This window comes from Aristolochia californica, unplaced genomic scaffold, assembly GCF_029961685.1.
Source record: "Aristolochia californica isolate CCGP_79_NKW_82.1479 unplaced genomic scaffold, dmAriCali1.0.hap1 SCAF_1, whole genome shotgun sequence".
NCBI lineage: Eukaryota > Viridiplantae > Streptophyta > Magnoliopsida > Piperales > Aristolochiaceae > Aristolochia > Aristolochia californica.
Window position 1 is genome coordinate 448,814 of NW_027181770.1, and position 22,392 is coordinate 471,205.

At 35.1% G+C, this 22,392-nt stretch overlaps 3 protein-coding genes across 6 annotated transcripts; all 3 read right to left on the bottom strand.

Moving 5' to 3' along the window:
- Positions 1-1,805: 1,805 nt before the first annotated feature.
- LOC137954914 (3-isopropylmalate dehydratase large subunit, chloroplastic-like) lies at positions 1,806-7,596 on the bottom strand. Its single transcript, XM_068801805.1, has 15 exons — positions 7,082-7,596; positions 6,827-6,961; positions 6,557-6,727; positions 6,019-6,171; positions 5,812-5,880; positions 5,606-5,722; positions 4,191-4,265; positions 3,984-4,061; positions 3,764-3,859; positions 3,536-3,585; positions 3,337-3,391; positions 3,087-3,218; positions 2,765-2,812; positions 2,450-2,608; positions 1,806-2,266 (listed from the first exon to the last, which is right to left on the bottom strand). Exons 1-15 carry the CDS (start codon positions 7,124-7,126, stop codon positions 2,126-2,128), a joined length of 1,524 nt encoding a protein of 507 aa, XP_068657906.1. The 5' UTR covers positions 7,127-7,596; the 3' UTR covers positions 1,806-2,125.
- A 144-nt stretch (positions 7,597-7,740) lies between these two features.
- On the bottom strand, positions 7,741-18,088 carry LOC137954919 (26S rRNA (cytosine-C(5))-methyltransferase NOP2B-like). Of its 4 annotated transcripts, none has more exons than XM_068801813.1 (18): positions 18,061-18,088; positions 17,614-17,832; positions 17,262-17,425; positions 17,114-17,177; positions 16,884-17,017; positions 16,720-16,803; positions 16,262-16,336; positions 16,090-16,161; positions 15,875-15,948; positions 15,049-15,101; positions 11,039-11,148; positions 10,889-10,957; positions 10,734-10,808; positions 10,463-10,555; positions 10,300-10,379; positions 10,090-10,189; positions 9,555-9,826; positions 7,741-8,197 (listed from the first exon to the last, which is right to left on the bottom strand). In XM_068801813.1, exons 2-18 carry the CDS (start codon positions 17,828-17,830, stop codon positions 8,092-8,094), a joined length of 1,842 nt encoding a protein of 613 aa, XP_068657914.1. In that variant the 5' UTR covers positions 17,831-17,832; positions 18,061-18,088; the 3' UTR covers positions 7,741-8,091. The 4 variants fall into 4 exon arrangements, with proteins under 4 accessions (XP_068657914.1, XP_068657919.1, XP_068657909.1 ...); XM_068801818.1 differs by lacking the exon at positions 18,061-18,088 and adding an exon at positions 17,919-18,013 and having other exon boundaries at positions 17,262-17,398; XM_068801808.1 differs by lacking the exon at positions 18,061-18,088 and adding an exon at positions 17,919-18,013.
- A 2,502-nt stretch (positions 18,089-20,590) lies between these two features.
- LOC137960001 (dehydration-responsive element-binding protein 2D-like) lies at positions 20,591-21,259 on the bottom strand. Its single transcript, XM_068807445.1, has one exon. It carries the CDS (start codon positions 21,257-21,259, stop codon positions 20,591-20,593), a length of 669 nt encoding a protein of 222 aa, XP_068663546.1.
- Between the last annotated feature and the right edge of the window lie 1,133 nt (positions 21,260-22,392).

Below are 22,392 nucleotides of genomic sequence, written 5' to 3' on the forward strand. Positions count from 1 at the left end.
CATGAAATAATCATAATCCGATATAAAAAAAATTTCTTAGATGCCTAAGCTTCATATTTTGTGCTTCCCTTTTCCCTTTTCTTTAATATTTTAGTCACATAAACTTATACGCAACATATAGAATAAAATACCTATTTCTTGTACTTCTCCCCCTCAAGCTGAGAGGTAATGACAGTGATCCTACTTTGAACAAAATATCATAGATACAACAATAAACCCAAATAATATAAATGTAGTAATAATACCTTAAACCAGGGAGAGTGATATATTTTCCTGATATAGTAACTCAAACAGTGACGCAAAACTAAGGGCATAAATTCGGATTTTTCAATACAACAAAATACCAGCATGACTTTTCATTCTTCCAATGTGAATATATATTTAAATATAGATCAAATTGACATGAAATTTTCTCCTTCTGAAACTAGACTTAAATAACTTTCATCCAAATATTATTTATCTTCATAAAATATAATTATAAAAAGATAAATAATCTCATAGATTTCAGTCTCTATCATCTGGCAGAACTAAGTATTGTTTTTTTTTTTTTTTTCCAAAATGTTCATTGACTCTTCCAAGATCAATATCTCCTTATAAAAAAATCATACTGAAAATTAGTTGAATAGTTAAGAAAATAGACTTACATATCTTTCTTTTGATATATAATTCTCTATATAAAGTCTCTTTCTTGATAGAATACAATACCTCGGAAGTTAAAGCTTTTTTTCTACTGCTTGAGCCACTTTTGCAATCTGACCTTGATTGTTTCAAAGATTGATTTGTCTTTGTAGATAACTTAGATCACAACTTGGTTGAATATGTAAAAGAATAGACTTACAGATCTTTCTTTGGATATATATTTATCCATATAAAGTTTAGTTCTTGCAAGCATAAAATACCTCGGAAGTGAAAGCTTACTGCTACTACTCTAACCTTTTTGCAATCTGACCTTTGCTCATTCAAATATACCTCTCTCTATAGATAACTCCAATTAGAAAAAAATCGTTTTTTTTTAAAGTAGACTCAACTATCTTTCCGTTAATATATAATTTGCAATATGAAAAACTCAGTATAGAGTTGAAAAACTCAAAACAAACTACGGGTGTAGGGACTGAAAAAAAAAACTACGAACTTAGACTTAGGGTTTAAGGTTTAGAGAAAATGATCTCATTATCTCTATGGGTTGACCAAGTCAACTCACATAACCTGCTTTGATACCATGTTGAATTTATGGAAAAGAAAAATACTTCATTGACTTCATTAACTTATTATAATCAGATTACATAAATTTTTATTTATAATAGAGGAAATGTAGTAAAATCTAATTATAATAAAACTATCTCTGTCCTAATTATACTCAAACTCTAACACTTAAAAATAAATCTTAACATAATTAAATAACTCAATATAGATAAAAAAGACCATAAGAATTGATCAAAATAAGATATTATTGTTTAGCCAGGTAGAAAAGATACTAATTGGTCATTGATTCTTATCACTAGAGCTGCTGCAGGGACAGGTATATGTGCTAAATTTGAGGAAGCAGGGGTAGCTGATCTGGTTGTAAATTACAATTCAAGGTGCTTCCGGATGGCCACAAGGGGTTCACTTATTGGTTTGCTTCCATTTGGTGATGCAAATGCAGTGGTTTGTAACTCTTTATCTTTCTCATAGTTTTGTTTGATTTTGAGTGAGGTCTCACATGTTTCATTCGAGTTTAGTTCATTATAGAGGGGTTACTATTGACTTAAAAGGCTTCCAGAGACAAGAAATCAAACTCCAAAGGAAATGAAGCCAATATCTCATGTAAAATCAACGAATGAACAGAATTGAAGCACGAATAATGTAAAATTATGCATCTCGAAGACTATCTGGTAATATGCTCTATTCACCAACGTCTAGAGAGATGGTAGCAGTCATTTAGTTCTTCACACACAGCATTTAGTCAATGGTGAGACAACTGAAGCAGCGTCATTATTGTTAATACACCAAAACCAACTTAGGGAAGCTGGCAGTGCGGCACAATAGCTAAAGTCTTTTAGCATCCTCTAACCCTTCCAACTCTTTTAAATTATTGAGAACCAGATACTATCGATCATACATGATGGTTTCGATGACTCTTTATCTATTGCAGGAACTCTCGTGGGTCAGTCACAAAACCCGTTAAAGCTGATGCTGCTGCGGTATATGGAGATGCAAGATATATCTGTCCTTCTTTATGACCCATTCGGCCATGGAAGTTCCGATTAGTGGTGGACACGCAGACCTGAAGATGAAGAATATATAAATGGTACAGAAACCAAATGTAGCAGATTGCTTTAGGCAAGGGGAATAAAGGGCCACAAACAATAACGTTAAACTAAATATAGACCAGAACAGATAATAATCGAAATATTCAGAACCTGGCCACAAGATAAACAGGGCAGACTGAGCAAATATAATGACTTGCCTGAGGTTCATTCATGCGTGCATAAGTGTCTCGAGGACCACCCAAACATGCTCCACAACTAGGACTTGCTGGAGTGTCACAACCAGCTTCTTCAAATATTTGGGAGCATGTCTTATCCCCTGAACCAGGAACTGGGAGGCTATATACATCCATCCAAACCTGTAAAGTAATATACAGCAAATGAAAATGAATGATTTTAAAATCCACAAATATCAGGTACATGAACGAACACACCTCCCCTCCCCTTTCCTTCCTCGTCCAAACAGGAAAATAAAACAGGAAAAAAAGAAAGGGAAAAATAGAGCTATAACAAACCTTTTGTGTAGCAGGGACCAAAAATGTCGGCACTTTCACTTTTTTACCCTGCCCACAATGCAAGTTTTAAAACTATAAAAAGTGGCGTAGAGAAACCAAAGTGCATGGATCATGTGTTGTTGTAATTAAAATGCCATTACAGTTACAAGATAAATAGAAACTGTTTAAGGTAATCTCCCATCTGTACTGCATAGGCATTAAAGTAGCTCACTTCCAATATGAACATAGACAAAGAAAAGGTCAAACCTTTCAAAAGAACTTTTAACTTCCATTCACATTATTAAACATCAATGTGAAACAAGAAAAGACAGTAACACCTTACCGATGCTAAAAAGACTTTAGCAGCAGCCATAAAATCCTCCGTCTTTCCACCAGTACAGGAACCTATATAGACTCTATCGATTTTAACATCTTTACACTCTCTAGCCAATGCACGATTATCAGGAGAGTGAGGCTGCAAACATATGAATAAAGCTGAGGAAAGATTGGTTGAATTAATTGGATGGATGAACTGCGAAGAAAATGTTCACAATCTGTCATTGTAACCACTGTAACTGGAGAGCATCACCCACCTTTGCTACAACAGGTTCCAACTTGGAAACGTTGAATCTGTACTCCTGTAGAAATCTTAAAACCAAATATAGGATTGCACAAAAAAATCAGTAAGAATTGTTCAATATTTATCAATTAACTAAGAGGATACAAGTATTGCAATGCAAAATTCTTGCATTCAAAAATAGATAAACCCAACTTGCAATATTAAATCCTTACCTGGCTTGCTCATCACTGTACACAGGTTCATAACTCAAAGGTGTCTTGTCCTAGCAGAAGATAAAGAATATGGTCAAATTTTATTTTTACATGCAGAGTTATAAGTGACTAGACAACAAACAATTATTAGCAGTTGAAAAGGATGGCATGTGCCAAGGTAAACGCAGTAAGACTCAACCACCTATGACGAAACAAAATCAAAATGATTTATAGTATTTTTAAACTAACCTCAAGATATTTAAATGTAGTTTGGTCAGCTTGTACCACACCATTTTTTCCCCCAGCTTCAATAACCATGTTGCATAGGGTCATTCTTTCCTCCATCTTAAAACATTTACAAAGAACAGTTGGAAGAAAAAAAAAATCAACTATGATAAGGATTTCATCAAAATGCACTCCTTATTTCAAATTATATCCATGAACAAAACTATTCATCTGTCATCCTTACATTTAAACTTTCAACCGTAGAGCCAACAAATTCCATGGATCTGTACGTTGCACCAGCTACACTTATCTCACCAATAATCTGTGAAATAGATGAATGCTTTCAGTCAGGCATTAAAAAGCATTTAGAAGAAGACTAATAATATATTCAAACTGTTCCTTCTTGGTCAAATAAAATTATATAACTCTGCTAAAGAAAACAACAGCTTACTTGCAAAATTAAATCCTTTGCAAGCAAATAGTTAGGCATTTCACCGTCCATGATGAACCTCAAAGTTGGGGGAACCTGCATGTTCAACAAGAAAACAATCAAAATAGACATTGATGAGTGTTCATTCCTACAAGTAATCTATATTCTGAAACCTAGTCCCCTTTCCTCTGCCCCATGCAATATCTGTAATTTCAATTAACATACTAAAAATTACAGTATCATACTGCACACATTACTTTTTGTGTCATTAAATAACACCTATAGATTTATTGGATATATATATATATATATATATATATATATATGCTTCATTTGATACCCACACCCTTTTCCTTAACACTATTTTTCTTTTTCTATATAAGACTGCTGTGTTTCTAAAGAGATCTCTCTCGTGCGTGGTAGAAACCATTTCAGCCAAGAAAATACACAACTATTACCATGTTGGGTTCATATAGGATGAGGAACAGCTTACCAATGAACACAATTTCCCTGCCATAAAATTTTTTCTAGAACTCCAGACTCCAAGAAAATAATTTCAATACCCAGAGCACTTAACATCAAAACCTGGTTTCGTGGATCAGATTAACAGAATACCCCTAGACCACTAAAAGAGATAAAAGGCCTACAACATGATCTCAATCTAGTTGTAATTGACAAAATCTCAACCCAAGAAGTCTCTGTAACTAAACAAACCTATTTTATGCTCAAGCCATTATTATCTTTGATCAGCTACACGTTGGAGGCTCAGAGCCCCATAGACACTTTTTAAACCACAAAAAAGGGCCCCAAGCCAACCAAGAGTTTCAACGAACAAAAGCAATTTCAATTGACAAGTGTATCCATGACCTTATGGAGGTAAAATATGGTTCAGCTAAAAAGGATATCCCCATCTAAATGATATAAAAAATTAACACAAGTGCTGAAATGAGCATAGCAATCTCCTAGTAAATGGATCAACCTATCCTAGTAACTAATTTCCTCTTCAATATCTTTTGCAAACAGTCAACTGAGAACCAAAGAATTCTGCACCATTTAATGATTCACCAAGCCTCTCTAGAGGCGAATCCTCCTTTAGATCTGAATAATATCAATTTCTCAAAAATAAAAAAATCAAGGGCAAAGACATTCAAAATAAATAAATAAATAATTCAAGGGACAAAGGAATTGTCTGTGTATGTCAAAGGCACTGAAGACCATGAAGATGAAAAATGGCCATGTGGCCAAACTAGGATGAGTATCAAAATTATTGAGTTAGTTTTGTAAAGAATTTGCACTGAGTGGGCAAATTACGACAAGTTTTTCAGTGCAAATTACGACAAGCAAAGGTTTCCTCATCAATTAATAAAAATATGGTACCACTATAAAACTGGGAAAAACATAAGAAATGAAAACGAAAACTGAAAAAGGATACAAACCTTTAGTAGGAGTTTCCCAGCTCCCATAACAAAACCAGCATCAGTATTGCCAATTCCAGTTGCAAACTGGCCAAATGCTCCAGCGTTGCATGTGTGGGAATCCGTACCAAGCAATACCTGCAAGCACGCTGAGATCCTTTTAACCATGGCCATAAGATAAGTAGTAGGTGTCAATTACTATATTCATTTAGACAAGTTCAATACACCTCGCCTGGTCTACAATGACCTTCTTGAGCAAGTGCAACATGGCATACACCTTTATAATCCGGGTTCACCTGGATTTTTGAAGGAGCCATAAATTTAGTATTAACAACAAACGAAGGAAAAATACCAAGAAGACACGTGAAGCATTAGAGAAAAAATTGACTGCCTCAAGAGAATCATCCATATTTAAGGAAACATGAAGCCTGTACCCTAAAATTACTGAGATCCTTGATATCGTAGAAGTACTTGATATTTTGCTCCATACAAAAATCCCTCAAGATATCCACATTACGATTTGCCCGTTCATCACTCGTAAAGATATAATGATCTGGAATTATGACTATCTTTTCACGATCCCAGACCTGTTACAAAAAAAAAATACAAGATGCAGGTTGAAGCATCATATCTGAGTAAATTTCATGATCTTTGAAATTGACGAGGACCATTGTAGCATACATGAATACAAAAAATTTCAATGGCAAAACATCTCATCTGGTTTTATAAATTTACTATTCTAACGTTGCAAGTCTTAGTTGTTTCCTAGATAAGAGCTTATATATGCAAATGAATAACATTTGTCACTGTTCTATGGAATAAAGAAATAAACGTGCAGCAGTTGAACAGCATAACTGACGATGTCCAATTCGTCTTCTAACCAACAGCTAAAGGATGCAAATACGTATTTCAAATTCATTATAAATGAAAACAATTGTGAATACATTGTTTGAGTTTGCAGGAAGTGAGCACCTTAGCGTCCAGACCAAACTCTCTCTTGAAGATCCCAATTGTCCCTGGCCCACAAACATCGTGAGTCATCAAAACGTCGACGTTTACCCAGACATTCTCCCCTGGTTCCAAACGTGACCTCTCAGACGCTCTTGCCAATATCTTCTCCGTCATCGTCATAGCGTTTTTCACCTGAAGAATTTCGAAGCGTCTAAGAAGGCAGTATAAGCGAACTCAAGTAAAGCTCAGAAACAGGAGAGGTTGGTAGCTAGAAGCAGAAAGAAACCCAACTGAACCAGTGGTCGAAGGAGGCCGTTGTGTCTGCGGCGGAGCCATAACCGAAGCAACTACCTTGGGAGTTATTTTCCTACATCTTTGGTTGCAAAATGAAGAGGATAAAGAAGATGAATGAAGAAACTCCTCACCCTGTAAGACAGAGAAAGTAGCGATACATCAGACGGAATGTGAAGATTAACAAATTTCCTTCATTTGTTTCCACTCAATAAATTCTCCGATGAAGCACAAGAGGTTAAGAAAGAAAAATGCCTTCACGAAGGGAGAAGAGGTCGGAGCTACAGCTGACGATGCCATGGAGGATGAACCCTAATCTTCCAAATTAGTTTAGTGATGAGGCAAACGGCGGTAATGATATATTTCTATGGCGGCTATTATTTATTTATATGGCGGCTATGATATTTTTATATGGCGACTATGATCCCTGTACAGAAACCTGTGCTAGGAAGCTCAATCGACAAAAAAATCTCGTCTCCGCGTGAACCGCTGTCTAGCACTGGTCGTTGAGTTGATCCACACACCCTCCAATCCACGCTTGCGAAATGTCAATAACATTAAAAACAACACAAAGTTGGAAAAACTGGCATAGAGATTCCTTCCCCTTCGCTCCGCTCCAGGCAACTGGACACGATGATAGAGGTGGAGAGACCTCATGGCACATTTAGCAGATCATCTGCAGAACCCTGCCGGCGGGAACATTTCCTTAAGATTGCACGTATTAGTTGGACGGTGAACAGACATTTCAGGTAAAACAAAGACGACACAGTGGACAGCAGAAATGGAGGCATAAGCAGAGATATAAGTATAATATGCGGAAACTTGCAAAAAGTTACGAAGTCGATCCGGTATTACGAAATTTATTGTCAAATGAGCAAAAGCTATTGGTTAGTTTCTTTTCTCCGCTCCCCAGGTCTAAAAACTATGAATTCGTTAACAGAGACGCAGTAGAGATAATTTAATGGTGTTCTGCGCATTAAATTATGCAACTGAAAATTTTAAAAAATACGACATGACTTCACTGACAAACTGTTTGAGAACAAAATTGAGCAAAGACCCACACTTTGCAATGAAAAAACTACAACAAACATGGCACAAAATTGTATCCTCGAGAACGGTTCACTGAACCTTGGAAGTGCAAAGCAGCTCCATCTGGGGGGAGGAAGAATTTTCAATCTCAGTCAGGCAGGCACGTCACCGAAACGATGAATCTCAGCTTTGCAAAAATTTCCAATCATCGAGGTTACGTGTAGTGACTAGCACCTCTATGTAGATCTTTTGTTTTCAGAACCTCTTCGTTTTCCAAATGCTTTCTTCCTTCCTCTGTCTTTGTTTGACATTCCTCTTCTGACAAATGTTTTCTTCGGTTTACTGTAAGATTTTCACAAACAAATCAAACAAAACAAGGAGGTCAAAACTTAGAGATAAAAGAGGTAATACTACACATCAGTCAGTGATTATCATAATCGGTAGCAGCAATTGACAAATCACTTTGGTATGGACATTAAAACTGTAGCATCTGAGTCTTGCACAATCCTTTGTTCCAGTCAGCCTCTTGACAAGATATGATGCATATCAGTACCAAACCAACAAGATTGGCTTCCTGCTCAGTTCTTGCTATACACCAATTAAAGCCATCAATGATGAAGCTTGTCAAGAAAGAGTACAGCATGCACAACCAAGTCAAATCTCATCACCTAAAAGTCAATCTAGTGCCACATAACCACTGCTCTACGTAGGTCTCAAGTCATCCTCATGTAACTATATACTCAGCTCAGGGTTAGAACTTGAAACTCACAACTACAATATACTATGAAACAAGCTTGTATAAAGATCAACGATTCAATCTCTTTATTTTATTATCAAAGCGCAGAAAGAAACAGGTGACAGTTCTCACTAGTCAGATGATTCAAATTGAACAGACTGGTCCAACAATTTTTTATTTTTTTATTTTTTGAATAGTGACTTAATTAAAGGAGCTAGAACAAGCTCACACCATTTCAAAAAAGTACAAACAAGAACAAAACAGCAAAGCGAAAGAGGAAAAGTAAGTCTCAAACAAACAAAGCTAACTAAAACTTACAACAAATATGTTGACAACTAGTAGAGCCCCCCTTAGCAGGGAGTCCCGTGTGATTTGGCATATCTAAGCATTTAATTACTAGAGACCAGATGGCTCCAATCATCACCAAGCCAGACAGGAAGTATGCCTTCTCCAGCTAAAGCTGGTTAAATCGACAAAATAGATAATATTGATAAGATAGTGATCCATAAAGGAATAAGCTTGTTCCCCCAAGAAATTCTTTTTTAGATCATCCACTCTATACCAGTCAGATGATAAGCCAACAACAAGAGAGTTTTAGATAGCGATCTGAGCAGAAAGGTAGACAGGTCAATGGTTAGGTTTTTTACAGATTACAGTTTTCAATCCTTTATTAAGTCATCATCAGCAGGAAGCTTTTTCATTCATGGAGGCAAAAAATGGTTGCAAGATTATCAAATGACAAGAGAATAGAAACAAATGAGTTTGTAAATCACATACTTCCAATCACACAGGATCTTTTCTTTAATTCAAAATGTTGATCTTAACTGCTCTTTTTGCATAATTAACTTAAAGTTAACTTTAGTCGACAGCATTTTCCTTAAAAAAAAACATATCATCTATCTTATTACCGTGTTATGAAGGCTTGATCATCAATAAGACATGAATTTAATGCCAGCTCCTCACCTTGGTTTCAATTTATCATCACCAGATGTAAATTTTCTTTTTTTGCTCTCTCTGGTACTGTGTAGGGGCTCTCCATTTTCTTCCTTCCCACCTCCAATACCTCCCACGCGTTTTCTGCCTCCAATTGCAGGAGCCATTTCCTCCTCAGTTTCTCCATGCTGACCAATCTTATCATTATTCCTGCCACTGACAGGGGCAGTTTCTGTTTCCTCAGCTCCTAAAATCTCTGATAACTGCTTTTGATATGGCTTAGAATTGCTCAACTTTTTTAACTGCAAACCAAGAAGCCAAGATGCAGTACCACATAATTGAAATCCTACAGATATTTCTGGGATATTATAACGCATCCAACTGTCTGAAGAAACCAAAAGTAGCCAAATATTGATCTATCAATCAAATTTATACTCTTTGTTTTGTGGGGGTGGGGATACTAAATCATGAAACACAAGCTTGAAGATCAGACACAATCTACACAAAAAAAGAAAGCCATAACTTTTTCTTATTCTCCATGATAAAAGTAACAGGACAAAGATACCTTGGCCACAAAAAACCCATCCATGTTGTGTACATGAGGGTAAAAACGCCTCGTCTTTTCTAAGGAAGTATGGAAGCGGTGCTCCCTAAAACGAATAAACCTGGATATAACAAGAATGACAGAGCAAATCAAATCAGAAGAAAACATTAGCACTAGTGTCTTAGCATGGGGGTGGAGCAAAATTGTAAATATGTTGCTCATAGACCTTACCCTGGGCGACCAAAATCTAGCCCACACGGGACAAGTTTTACATCTCTCTTCCTGAGCGCATAGTCTATAACTGCCTCATTCTGCAAATCCCCATATATTTACGTAGTTCAGACACGTTTTTGCATTTTTCATTTATTATCAGGAGAACCCATGTACTACAAACCTCTGCAACCATTATAGAGCAAGTTGAATAGACTATGTATCCACCTGATTTTGAGTTTGCATCAACCATGTCAATTGCAGCAAGGATCAGTTGCTGCAAAAAACATTAATAACTTTAGTACAAGTTCCGGCACTATGAGACACTTCACAATTCCAATAAGATATATTCAATAATATAGTAGTTCTTTGCCCCTTCTCTAGTCTTGTCATCAAACAATACGCCAAAAATAATATAGTAGTTCTTTCAACTGGAAGAAAGACGATGCTCATACCTTTTGCAAGTATGCACATGTATAAATATCTTCAGCATTTTTAGAAGCTTTTATTGATTCATCTTTGGAAATTACCTGCAAAGCAAACAAATAATCAGCTTGACAAAGAAAATCTCCCATGGAAGAACTAAAAACAGATCAATCAAATCACTTACCCCAGTTCCACTGCAAGGAGCATCCAACAACACTCTGTCAACAGAATTTAGTCCCAAAACCTTGGGCAACTGAAATGAGAAGATAAGATGACTGCACATTTTTTTTGATAAAAAAAAAAAAAAGGCAAGCTCTAAAGGTTGCTAACCAACCTCCTTTCCATCATAGTTACAGACAACTGTATTTGTCACACCCATACGTTGTAAATTTGCACATAGTGACTTAAGCCTGGCTTCCTTCATCTCATTTGCATAAACAATTCCTGTTGATGACATGCATATTAAGAATCCATAGAAACTAATGCCTTTTATGGTAACTGATATTTTGTAGGAAGATCCTAATATCCAGTGCTCCTTTAATAACATGATGGTGAGTAGTTAGCTACCACTAGTTTATCTCCTACTCTGCCTTTACCCCAAATAAAACTCACCAGTCTCTACTTAAACGTTATTGCCAATATGCTTCCTCCCTTAAATTACATCAAGTTTTTATTTCATCACTTGGTCAGGACAACCTTGCCACATTATATCAATCCAAGCCTTTACCGCTAACTAATTTAATCACTGTTCAACAAGTTTATCATTATAATCCCAAACATTCAAATAAATGAGACACAAAGTCAATGATGAAAACATTACGGAGTAAAACAAACATAAGTTGCATTTACACAGCTCTTTGGAACTAAAAGCAATCCTTTCAATCAAAAAGGTACTTCTAGTGTTCAAAAGGGCATTTGGCTAGCTTCCTCTTTGAAAGAGTTTATCTTTCCAAGAATAGAAAAACAAGACTTTGGTGACACTATGAATGAAGCTTCTCTAAAGAGGAAAGTTTTTCTTTTGGAAATAAGAGATATAAATTTCATTTGACAAATATACCCTCATGATTTATAAACTTTCATATACATCATGCAAATAGTCGACATAGTGGAAAACTCATTTTCAACATGGGATCCACTAAACAAATCATAGACAATGTGGTACCATATGGGTCCAAATGAATCCTAAAAATTGGTGGGCCCATAATCTGGCTTTTAAAATGATTTTTTTTTAGTAAAGGCTTTTAAAATGATAATGCAATAATTTATATTGTTATAAAACTCAAGGTACAAACAAAAGGTATTTTAGTAAATTACCTTTTAAAATGTATCTTAATCTATTGTATTTGTTTCATTTATAAATTTTAAGGTACAAATAAGGCTATTTTAAAATTTTACTTTTTTTTTTTTAGAAGGATGAGGTTTTATTAAAAGCAAATCTAGGTAAGTAGGAGCCCGAAACAATGAAGGATTAGAGGGAGCCCCTTGCCTAGCAAAATAGTCAGCCACAAATTAGTTGAACAAAGAAAATGAAACCAAGTAATATTCATACAAGAGGAGAGATTTAGGATCTCATGAAAAGTCTGTCAATGCCTCCATGGAGGGTCCAAGGAAATCGAACACCATCCAGTCACAGACTTAAGAGTCACCCTACACCCAAAGATGGCCACCAAGGCTGCTAGAGAAGACAAGGAATCCCTGTTTGAATGCCAAAAGTTCAATACTCAGTGAATCAGAACACCCAACAGGGCTGGAGAAGAGGAAAGGATAACCTCCTCATGGTTCCAAAAAAACTCCACCAATACCTGCTGAACCAGTGCAGCCCAAGGCACTCCTGTCAAAGTTTAGTTTGATGACATCAAGATGAGGGGGACGACTCAAGCATAGCTATGGGCCTAGGGGCAGATATCTGAGCCAGGAGCCACCAATTGGTTGTGGGCCTAGGAGCAGACATCTGAGCAAGCAGGCAGCAATTGTCACGCGGGGAGATGGCCGAAGACTCTCAATTCATGTTGGGTACCCGACCAAGCAGCAATGGACCCAGTAATTCTACAATTGACAGCATCACCCAAAGCTTCCACATTGCAGAGTCGATGGTTGTTGCACTCAAGCCAAAGCCCCCATGGTACATTAGCCAAAATAACCTAGAGGAGGAGCTTGGCAGTCCTAGGAAGGCAAGTCCCCTTGCCAAGATGGCAGAGCTGAACAATGCTGCTGGGTACGCATAGAGCAAGCCCGATTTTGCCAAGAAGTGCCAAGCAGACGGGCAATGAAGGAGGAAACAGTCAACCTTTCCTCACAATGAGGCCCATTTTAGAAATTTACTTCTAAAAATCACTGTTTTGTGCAGTTATAATACATCTTAACATGAGCTCATACACCTTGTGTGGAACCCACCAAACAATTCGTACACAAAATGGGCTACTGATGCAGCACGTTCTACTGTGGAAAATCTAGTTAAAGAACATCAAAGGACTAGAGATCACTCCAAAAATCTCTTATGTTTATAAAAGAAGAAGAAAGAAAGAGACTCAATCTAAAGAGGCTTGAATTTCCTATTTGGACTGAAATTTCAAGAATAGAAAGTCCTAAATAAAAAAAATTTCTAAGTCGCAATTTTCTATTTCAAGCTTGCTGAAATTAGAAGTTTTATTGGAAAATAACTTTTTTTATGGGAAGTATCACTCAGGAACTTGCTGTTCTGGTCAAATCCTTCAACTAAAAAGTCCTCATTTAAGAGGTAGTTTCCTATATTATGTATGGCTTTTTTTCTTTCTAACTAAGGAAGCTTAAAGTTAGCAACTCTACAGATTAGAAGTTGTTTACTGTTTTCAGGTTCTTTTCCAGCAAGTATAGATTTAGAAAGTCCTAATTGGAGTTTGGACAACATAAAAGTTTCATATTTTGTTGATTTGAATGCCTATAAAAGGCCCTCATATGTAACACAGAAATTACTCTTTTGCTATTGAACAAAGTTCTAGTTTTCGACTCTTTTAGATCACTTGTCCTTCGTTTTTTTCACTGTTCGCTATTTTTCTTAATAACTGCAAAAACTCCTCGTTCTTTCCTTCAAGATTTACCCATTAAACTTGAACCCAGATTGTAGTTGTCTTAGTTGTTGCTGAGATATAGGTTGCCCATACACTAAAGGAGGCATTTTACTTTGTTATTCATTGAATATAAACAATTGAGCTGTGTCAGCTACCTAACATGGGTCTAAACAAACGTGAGAAATGGAACCCACAAATCCTACAAATTGGTGGGCTCAAAACCTAGCCTTTAAATTTAACATGCTAATCTATTATATGTTATCTTATTACAAAACATAAGGTACAAAGAAGCATATTTTAGTAAACTGCCTTCAAACCTGTTAATTTATGGTATTTATTTATTACAAAACATAAGTTACAAATAAGGATATTTTAGTAATTTACTTACAAAAATTATGTCTTACATAGTTATAGACCTAATACATGACTTCTTTTTATGCAATGCAGTCTTTTAAAACAGTAGCAGCCAAGAAACAGTTCCTCCCAAAGAGGTCTTTAAAGAGAAAACTCTTTCATAAAAGACCTCAAGAAGACCACTATAGAAGAGAGGGTCAAACAGAAATAATTCATTTTAGAGTACATGCATATAACTTTTCACAGCCACATTAAATATGAATTGTTATGAAAAACACTTCTATGAGCAAGCAACCTACATTACAATCATATAAAATAAATAGATAAAACGGACGCAAGTGTTAGTGAATATGCTTTGCTGATAATCAATGGTAGAATATCTCACTATTTTTTTTAAATGGCACTATTTAAATTTCATAGAAGAATTTCTAAAATATACATCATATAAAGTTATTAGGCATAAAATATTTCAAGCTACATTTCTAAGGTCTGCAGTTAGTAGATTCAAACAAAAATGATCTGTGCACTCTTTATAGTTGAAACAGGAAATCGGTGTAATACTGGGACATACAGACCAATCACTGCTCATGGATACATATCACTAGAATTTTGTCGATACAGAAGGAAACTCACTGAAACCTATGGAAACTCACTACAATGTATTTCATAATTGAAAATGATACTACTTGCATATATTGATTCCTGGACTGTGGAAATGGATACATTATCTTTTTTTCTTTTAAGCCAACCAATGTTTCAAAAAAAAATGGATACACCATCAGTGGATAAACATGGAAATTGACATCAATATTCTTATATCTGACAAAAGAAGCATGGATTTGAAGCAAGAAAAAACCATGATCAACTCTGTTAAACCATTCTGAGATAGCAGAATACATAAATGGTTAAAAAAAAAGAGATAGTAATAGTAAGAGCCACATACCAGTATTCTTCATAAGAGCTGCAATATATGTCGTTTTACCACCAGGTGCAGCCCTGCAAAACATTATTAAAATGAAGTGGATAATTTTGGCAAGAAAATACATACGATGATCACAGGAAGATAACATGCATTAACAAGGTGGTTGTAAAGAAGGAATCATTTATACTTCCCTAGCTGCCAATTTTGAAATCTAGAACAGCAGAAAAATGGAATTTGTAGAAAGAGATAAGAATTTCTTTTACTCTCATACTCCTTTAAAGAATTGAGTTTTTTTGGTTGAAAGAGGAAAATTTAGTCTCATATGCGTTGGCAATATCTCTGATGTGTAATGCTGTCTTTGGCATGAAGCTTAAACACCGTGTCCAATTGCCAACCTTCTCAAAGGGTTATTCATACTCTCCTGAGTCTTTTAGAACTAACATAAGGAGACTAACAGACCTTAAGTTTTTGCTTTCAAAGAAGTCTGATTCTTGAAAAAATGGTGAAATGAATGACAAGTGCAGTTCAAACAATTTAAGATTCCCACAGATTACAATTTTTTTTTGAACATTTTTTTTTATGAAAGATGATTTTATTAAGAGAACCAGAGAAAAAAAGGGAGAACTATCCCCTAACAACAAGAGATTGCAAGGAAGCTCCCTGCTTGGCCAAACTATCGGCCACAGACTTTGCTGATCTCGGGATGCAGTTGTCAAATCTCAAATGATTCCCATAGTGAGACTGCAACTGAATATCTCACAGTAAAATGCAACCCCCCCCCCTAACGCAGTTGTCAAAGGCAAAATCCACATGGCTACAGAAATTTCAAACTAGCTGAGGGACTTACGCCATATCAACAACTCGTTCCTTTTCTTGAGGAGCAAGAGCCATAACGGGCAAAAAGGAGTTTGAACTTTGTAGCTGTGAAAAAAATAAATGCAGATAATCTGAGCCAAAAAAGCTACAAAGAGAAATACAAATAGGAAAAATAGCAACATTTTAACTAAAAAATAAAGGAAAATGTATTATGTTGAAAAAAAAAAAAAAAGAAAGGAAAGGTACTATATAGTGTCCAGCCATATATTCAGGAGTTGCACCAATAGGCACTTGAGAATCATATACAACCAATCCAACCTGCAGTAGTGATAATTAATAATGTTGGTTAGAAAATAGCACAAAATATAATATAAAAAGATTGATAGATAGCTAGATAGAGAACGAGAGAAATTCATACCTTTGACCATTTGCTCAAAGGGTCTAGGTTAACCCCTCTATTTATAAGAACCCCTGCCAAATCCCGTCTTCGAGTCTAACACCCAGAAATGAAGCAAAAGAAAACTTTAACAAACAGAGATTCAAGATGAACTGCATAATTTTGCACTTCCCACTAAATTCTCTATTAGTTGGATTCATAACTACAAATCAGAAAAATAGATGAAAATTCGAGAACCACAGCCCAAAATTTTGGAATAGTTTCCATTAAATATGTACAGCCTAAAAAGAAATAGACATTGAGTTGGATCACATTGTAAATTACATCTTGGAAAGTATACAGATTTTTCATTAATGAAAAGATATTCATTTCATAAATGAAAGGAGATAGGACTCTTTCCGTGCAAATGTTATGAAATCTAACTTTTCATTTTGTTTCTAAAAGGCATCACAATCTAAATTACAAGATGGATTGCTCACCTTCAAAGTGTTTGTGCGCAAGCAAATAGGTCGAGGTTTTTCAAATGCCTCAATAAGCTCCAACAACTCAACCACTGGAAACATCTGTAAAGGTATATATCAGGATACTTAAACGACAACATTAGAATAAAATAAATATTAAAAGAAAATTTTCTTTCCATTACCTCTACTAAAACTTCAATAAGAAAGTCATTGTAACCGTAATAAGAGGCCAAATCTGACTTAAATTGCATCACATAATCGTTCCTTGTGGCACCTTCTTGTCTCAAAGTCTTGAAATTTGAAAGAACTCGAATAACTAAACCCAAGATAATATCAAAAATCAGAAACAAACATTTTGGCACTACAAAACTAATTAGCAAGCATAAAAAATAGAATGATCAGAGTTACATACCATCTTTTATCCTTTGCTGAAGTTTCGGAAGGTCAGGTGGACATCGTGCCTCTTCTTCAAGCTCCTAAAGCAACCAGAAGATAAATACCAGTCATATAAGCCAGGAGAGAATAACAAAACAAGTACAGTTGCTTTGACTAATTTAAACCTCTACAGTGGGCAGTCTGAACTCATCAGATTCTTCCTTAATATTGAGCTGCAATTCATCGTCTCCTTCCTTCTTTACTCTAGCCCTTTCTTCGTCAATAGCTCGTGATTTCTCTTCTATGTCTAACTCATCAGAATCTGACTCCACATCATCCGAGCGATTGTCTTCAAATATATTTTTTAAAGGAACTAATTATTTGTATAATAATAACATTAAAAGAATTACAAAAATATAATTTTGAGAGATATAAGTAACAATGCATTCTTTTGTAACTTTAACTCTAAAGAGTAATAATACTAAAAAACATAAGCTAAAGCTTAAAAAAAAAAAGTTTAAACAAAAACAGCAATACCATCACCACTGTCGCCAAGGAAATTATCAGTGAAGGGCTCTCCATCCGAAGATATGTCGGACAGGGAATTATTTCCTTCTTCCATTACATCTTCTACATCTGATGCATCAAACACTTCAACAGGAGCAATTTCTTCTTGTGGTGCTCTCTTTTGCTTCTTCTTGGAAGGGTGTGGAGAAGGCTTTGGTGATTTACCCTTGTTCTTCTTTGCACCCATTACTACAAATGCCAGAGAAATAACATAAATGCACTAACTGAATCACACCTCTGAATCTTATACATCAAACTACAAAAAAATATCGTACCTAAAAGTATAGACAAAGTATAAAAATACAGTTCGCAAAGTTGTAAGATTGAAATAGGAGAAAGAAGAAGTGAGAGAGAAAATAAGGAGACAGGAGATAAGAAGCAGCCGATAGAGTTGCGTTATAAATTCAGAAATCGAACCTAAACCCTGAACGCTAAACCCTCTCCATCTTATAAATTCACGGGGGGTTTCGCTAGTGAAAAGTACACTGAAAAGAACATATTCAATTATTAATAAAATATTCTTATAAATTTAATTTTTATAAGATAGTTTTTTTATTAGTGCATTAAGATAGATTTTGATCGAATACAATATTCGATTTGGCATACTGTAGAGACGGTCTTTTCGCATATTTTGCACAAAATAATTTTTCGTATTGGATCATCCGTAGATTTTAACTTATCTGAATTAATAAATAATTTGAAATTTTAACTTTATCTATTTAATTAAATATATAAACAAATTAATTAAGCAATTTTTATTTTTATAATATCCAAATACTTAATCAAATAGTTACTTTTTAATATCTAAATTCACACTCTTAAAATAATAATTAAATATAAATTAAAAAATCATAAATTTATGTAAATAAAAAATTGGGTTTTTATTATACAAAAATAATTTAATATATTTAATTTTAAGAAATAGTTTATTTAACTAAACTATATCTTTTAGATTTTTCAATAAATAATTTAAAAAAATTAAGATTATCTATTTGATTAAATATATAAAAACTACTTACTTTTATAATATCCATATGTTAATCAAATTGTTACTTTAAAGTATCTAAATTCTCACTCTTAAAATAGTCATTAAATATAATATTAAAAATAATAATTGTATATAAATAAATATGGTATTTTATTATATAAATTACTTTAATATATTTAAATTTTATTTTTAATAGTTTTATTTGACTAAAATAAAATGCATTTTAACTTGTTTTAAATTATTAATTTTTTAAAAATAATTTAAAATTGTTTTAAATTATTAATTTTTAAAAAATAATTTAAAATTGTTTTAAAAATAATAATTTTTTAAAAATATATTTAATTAAATATAAAAAATTAAATAATCAAAAAAATATTTAATTTTATAATATCCAAATACTTAATCAAAATGTTACTTTTGTAAAATCTAAATTATCACTCTTAAATTTGAAATCAAATATGATATGAAATATTATGAATTTATATAAATTTTAAAAAAATATATTTTATAGTATAAAATTACTTTGATAGATTTAATTTTATAAGATATTTTTTTTTAACTATTCTATTAATAGACAAAGATAAATTTCAAATTTTAAAAATTAAATAAAAATTTTTAATTAAATGGATAAAATAAATTACTTAAACAAATGTTTAATTTTATTATATCCAAATGCAAAAGGGAGAGCGAGAGAGTTGAATGAGCAAAACAAAAGTGAGAGAGCGAGTGAAAGTAAATTCACTTTCACTTTGCCACTTACAGTTGAAGGTCACTTGTAATAATAGGATTAAGGGGAAATTAGAGAATTAAACTCTAAATTGTATGTAACATGTTTAATTTTGTTCAACATTGTTTATTTATAATCATTACAACTAGTCATAATTAATTAAATTATTTATCTAAATATATAATAATAATAATTTATCACTATTTTTACATATGCATTATAAGTTATTGGTAACAATTAAGTTTATTTTAACCTAATTATAGTTGTTTTATTATTATAAAATTTATTTCTATTAACTCAAATTTTATTAATATTATATTATACAGTTTTAATTATAGTCATAATTAATTATGACCTATCTGTGATAAATTTATTTTATTTATAATTATAATATAACCTTAACTAAACTTAAATTTAATCTGATCTTGTAATATTTAATTTTATAATCATATATGTGATTTTTAGGCGAAAACGTCCAATGCCAAGATCTCCATTTCCGTGAAAGAATCTTGCGTGTTATATATCTGAATCTCCTCTACTCGATGGAAATATGAAAAATAGACAATGCACAAAATTATTTTTTCCTGGAGCGATTTCTGGCAGCTCATTTTTCATCCTGGCAACGGATGAAGAAGATAAAATAAGAGACGAAATGCTGGGAAATCTACCAAAAAGCTAAAATGTTCTTCGTTTGCCCCTTTTCAATAGCCATTTTCGTGTTATGTAACGTTACTTTCCCCCATCGTTCACACGAAAACAAAGAAGTCTTAGCTAAAACCTCCCTAGTTGAAGATTTCCAGATTCTCCTGCATCTGATTCCTTGAAGGTGTAGCCGCCTCGAAGCAACCAGCAGGATTTCGCATCTCTCGGACGGCATAAAGATGAGATTTTTGAGGCTGCATTAAGCTTCTCCTAATTCTTCCTCGAGTAAAATCTTCTGTTGCTATATCGGTTCATTTCTGCCTGAAACATCGGGTCACAAACACCGAACTAACGATCATGATCATCAGTTGCAGCCAGCAGTTTTTTACCCACAAACCTTAAGAAATCATACTTGATTCACTGCTGGTGAGATTCTAGTCGTCGTCCAGAGATCCTCGAGCTTCTTGCAAGTGAAATTGCTGACCCGATGGACTGGCCGAACCAAAATGTAATAGATTTTAAATAATAATAATAAATCTTAAAAATTTAACTAAAACTCAGATTAGTAGAGCTACAAATTTAAAAAAAAGCTACAAGTCGATGAATTCATGATCTCCTAGTCCAAGGTCGGGTGTGATTAACCCAAGATCATTGACACCCATGTCGTAGCTTGTCACTGGATATTTCTGTTCTTCTGGAGGCAATCCTGATATCACGTCCCGCCACAATCCACCGTTGGAGTCTCCAACATCGCTAGTGGTGAAACCATACGGGTACATGGACAAATAGCTTGACGTGGAGACTAATCCCGTCCAGTCTACCGTTGGGAAATTGGCAGTAAGATCGTTGAAGATTTGATCAGCCTGGCAAGACGGGGACTCGGTTTCAGGTTCTCTTTTGATGAAAGCCAAGGCGGCGGGAGGGGCGCCGTCGGTGACGACAGAGTGGGTTTTGCTGGGTAGAGAGTCGGGTAAATTGAGTTTGGCACAGGGGCCGTAGAGCTTACGAGCTACGTCGTCGTAAGCTAGAGCGGCTTCCAAGGAGGTGTTGAAGGTGCCCAACCAGAGCCGCGTCCCTCGCTTGGGTTCCCGGATTTCGGCGACCCATTTCCCCCAGGTCCTCTGCCTCACTCCTTTGTAAGTGCAGAGGGAGTTCTCGGGGCCTCCTTTGCCTTTCATGCACCCTTTACTGGAACGTCTGATACCGGTACCGGAAGTGAAAGCTTTCTTCGTGGACTGTTTCTTCTCTGAGCATCCCATTTCTACCCGAGCAAATTGATTTTTTTTCCTCTTTTTTTTTTTTTTTTTGTATATTGCCGAGAGGCCCAGAACTGTGAAAGTGGAAGAAAAGATCATCCACAGAGACCATTCAAAGAAAGAAACCAAAGAAGATGGCCATTTGGGAGGAGGAGAATACGCTTAATAAAGAGAGAGGAGGGTGAGGGTTAGTTGCAGAGAGGGCCAAGTGGCACATTTGGGCTTCACTCCAACTAAGCTACATAGCCTATACTCTCTCTTACTAGGCCCAGAGTGGATAAACCCTAAAATCACAGAGAAGTGGCCGACACGTTCCAGCCACTTTTTGTTGATTCCTCGGGAGAGAGGGGGTGGGTTTGATGTCGAGGCTTGCCACCAACACGTAGGCATGGATAATACGTGCCAGATTGGGGCTCAACAGCCGACCCCTACTTCCACCCCCGTGGAAGAAGCTCGTGTCGAGTGCCTGCTTGCACACGTGGACCTCTCATTGGGCCCGGAGAGGTGGCGGAGATGCTCCTTCCCCAAAAACTGGTGGATCTCGTTTGGATATAAGCAAAAGGACAAATAAAAAAAGGCCGTCGACCGGAGCCCGTGTCATCATCACCACTGACGCCACTCTTGGTTATCGATCACCGTTATTTGGAAAATCATCCTCTCAGACGAAAAAAATAAACCTACCAAGCTTCATGCATTGAATCTACGGATTCATGCAGAGCAAAAACTCCAGTTAGGATAACTACAGCTAGAGCGGATAAAAAAGCTCAGTATATGTACATTGCATGCATTACATCTGTTGTTGATGTTGTTGTTCTTATTTATGGTGGAGAGGATGTCCCATAGTATTGTATCTAGTGTTGCCCAACCAAAACCACTAAGTTTACCAAAGATGAAAAGCTTCAAAAACATTGTCAAAGGCTCCCTCTTCTCCATCCTCACCAGTTTTCTCTTTGTCGACGGCTCCTGAGGTAAGTGATTTGAATCTTCCTAATATTTTTTGCAAGGATGTTCATGCTTGTACTTACCTTCCCATATATAACTTAATGTCATTTGACTCATTATCTAGTCTATTTAAAACGTTTACCTTGTCTTTGTCTTCTTGTACTATCCCTTCTTAGTGCAAAAGGATCCATTTT

Bases quoted from the DNA above. Each gene is read 5' to 3' on its own strand.
- LOC137960001 (XM_068807445.1), bottom strand. From the start codon at position 21,259: ATGGGATGCTCAGAGAAGAAACAGTCCACGAAGAAAGCTTTCACTTCC.
- LOC137954914 (XM_068801805.1), bottom strand. From the start codon at position 7,126: ATGGCATCGTCAGCTGTAGCTCCGACCTCTTCTCCCTTCGTGAAG. The intron at 5,881-6,018 runs GTACAGGCTTCA...TCAAAAATCCAG, and splicing joins AGGATCTCAGTAATTTTAGG to GTGAACCCGGATTATAAAGG. The intron at 4,062-4,190 runs GTAAGCTGTTGT...TCTATTTCACAG, and splicing joins CAAAGGATTTAATTTTGCAA to ATTATTGGTGAGATAAGTGT.
- LOC137954919 (XM_068801813.1), bottom strand. From the start codon at position 17,830: ATGGGTGCAAAGAAGAACAAGGGTAAATCACCAAAGCCTTCTCCACAC. The intron at 17,426-17,613 runs GTATTGCTGTTT...ATATATTTGAAG, and splicing joins CCTTGGCGACAGTGGTGATG to ACAATCGCTCGGATGATGTG. The intron at 15,102-15,874 runs GTAAGTCCCTCA...AATGTTTTGCAG, and splicing joins GAACGAGTTGTTGATATGGC to GGCTGCACCTGGTGGTAAAA.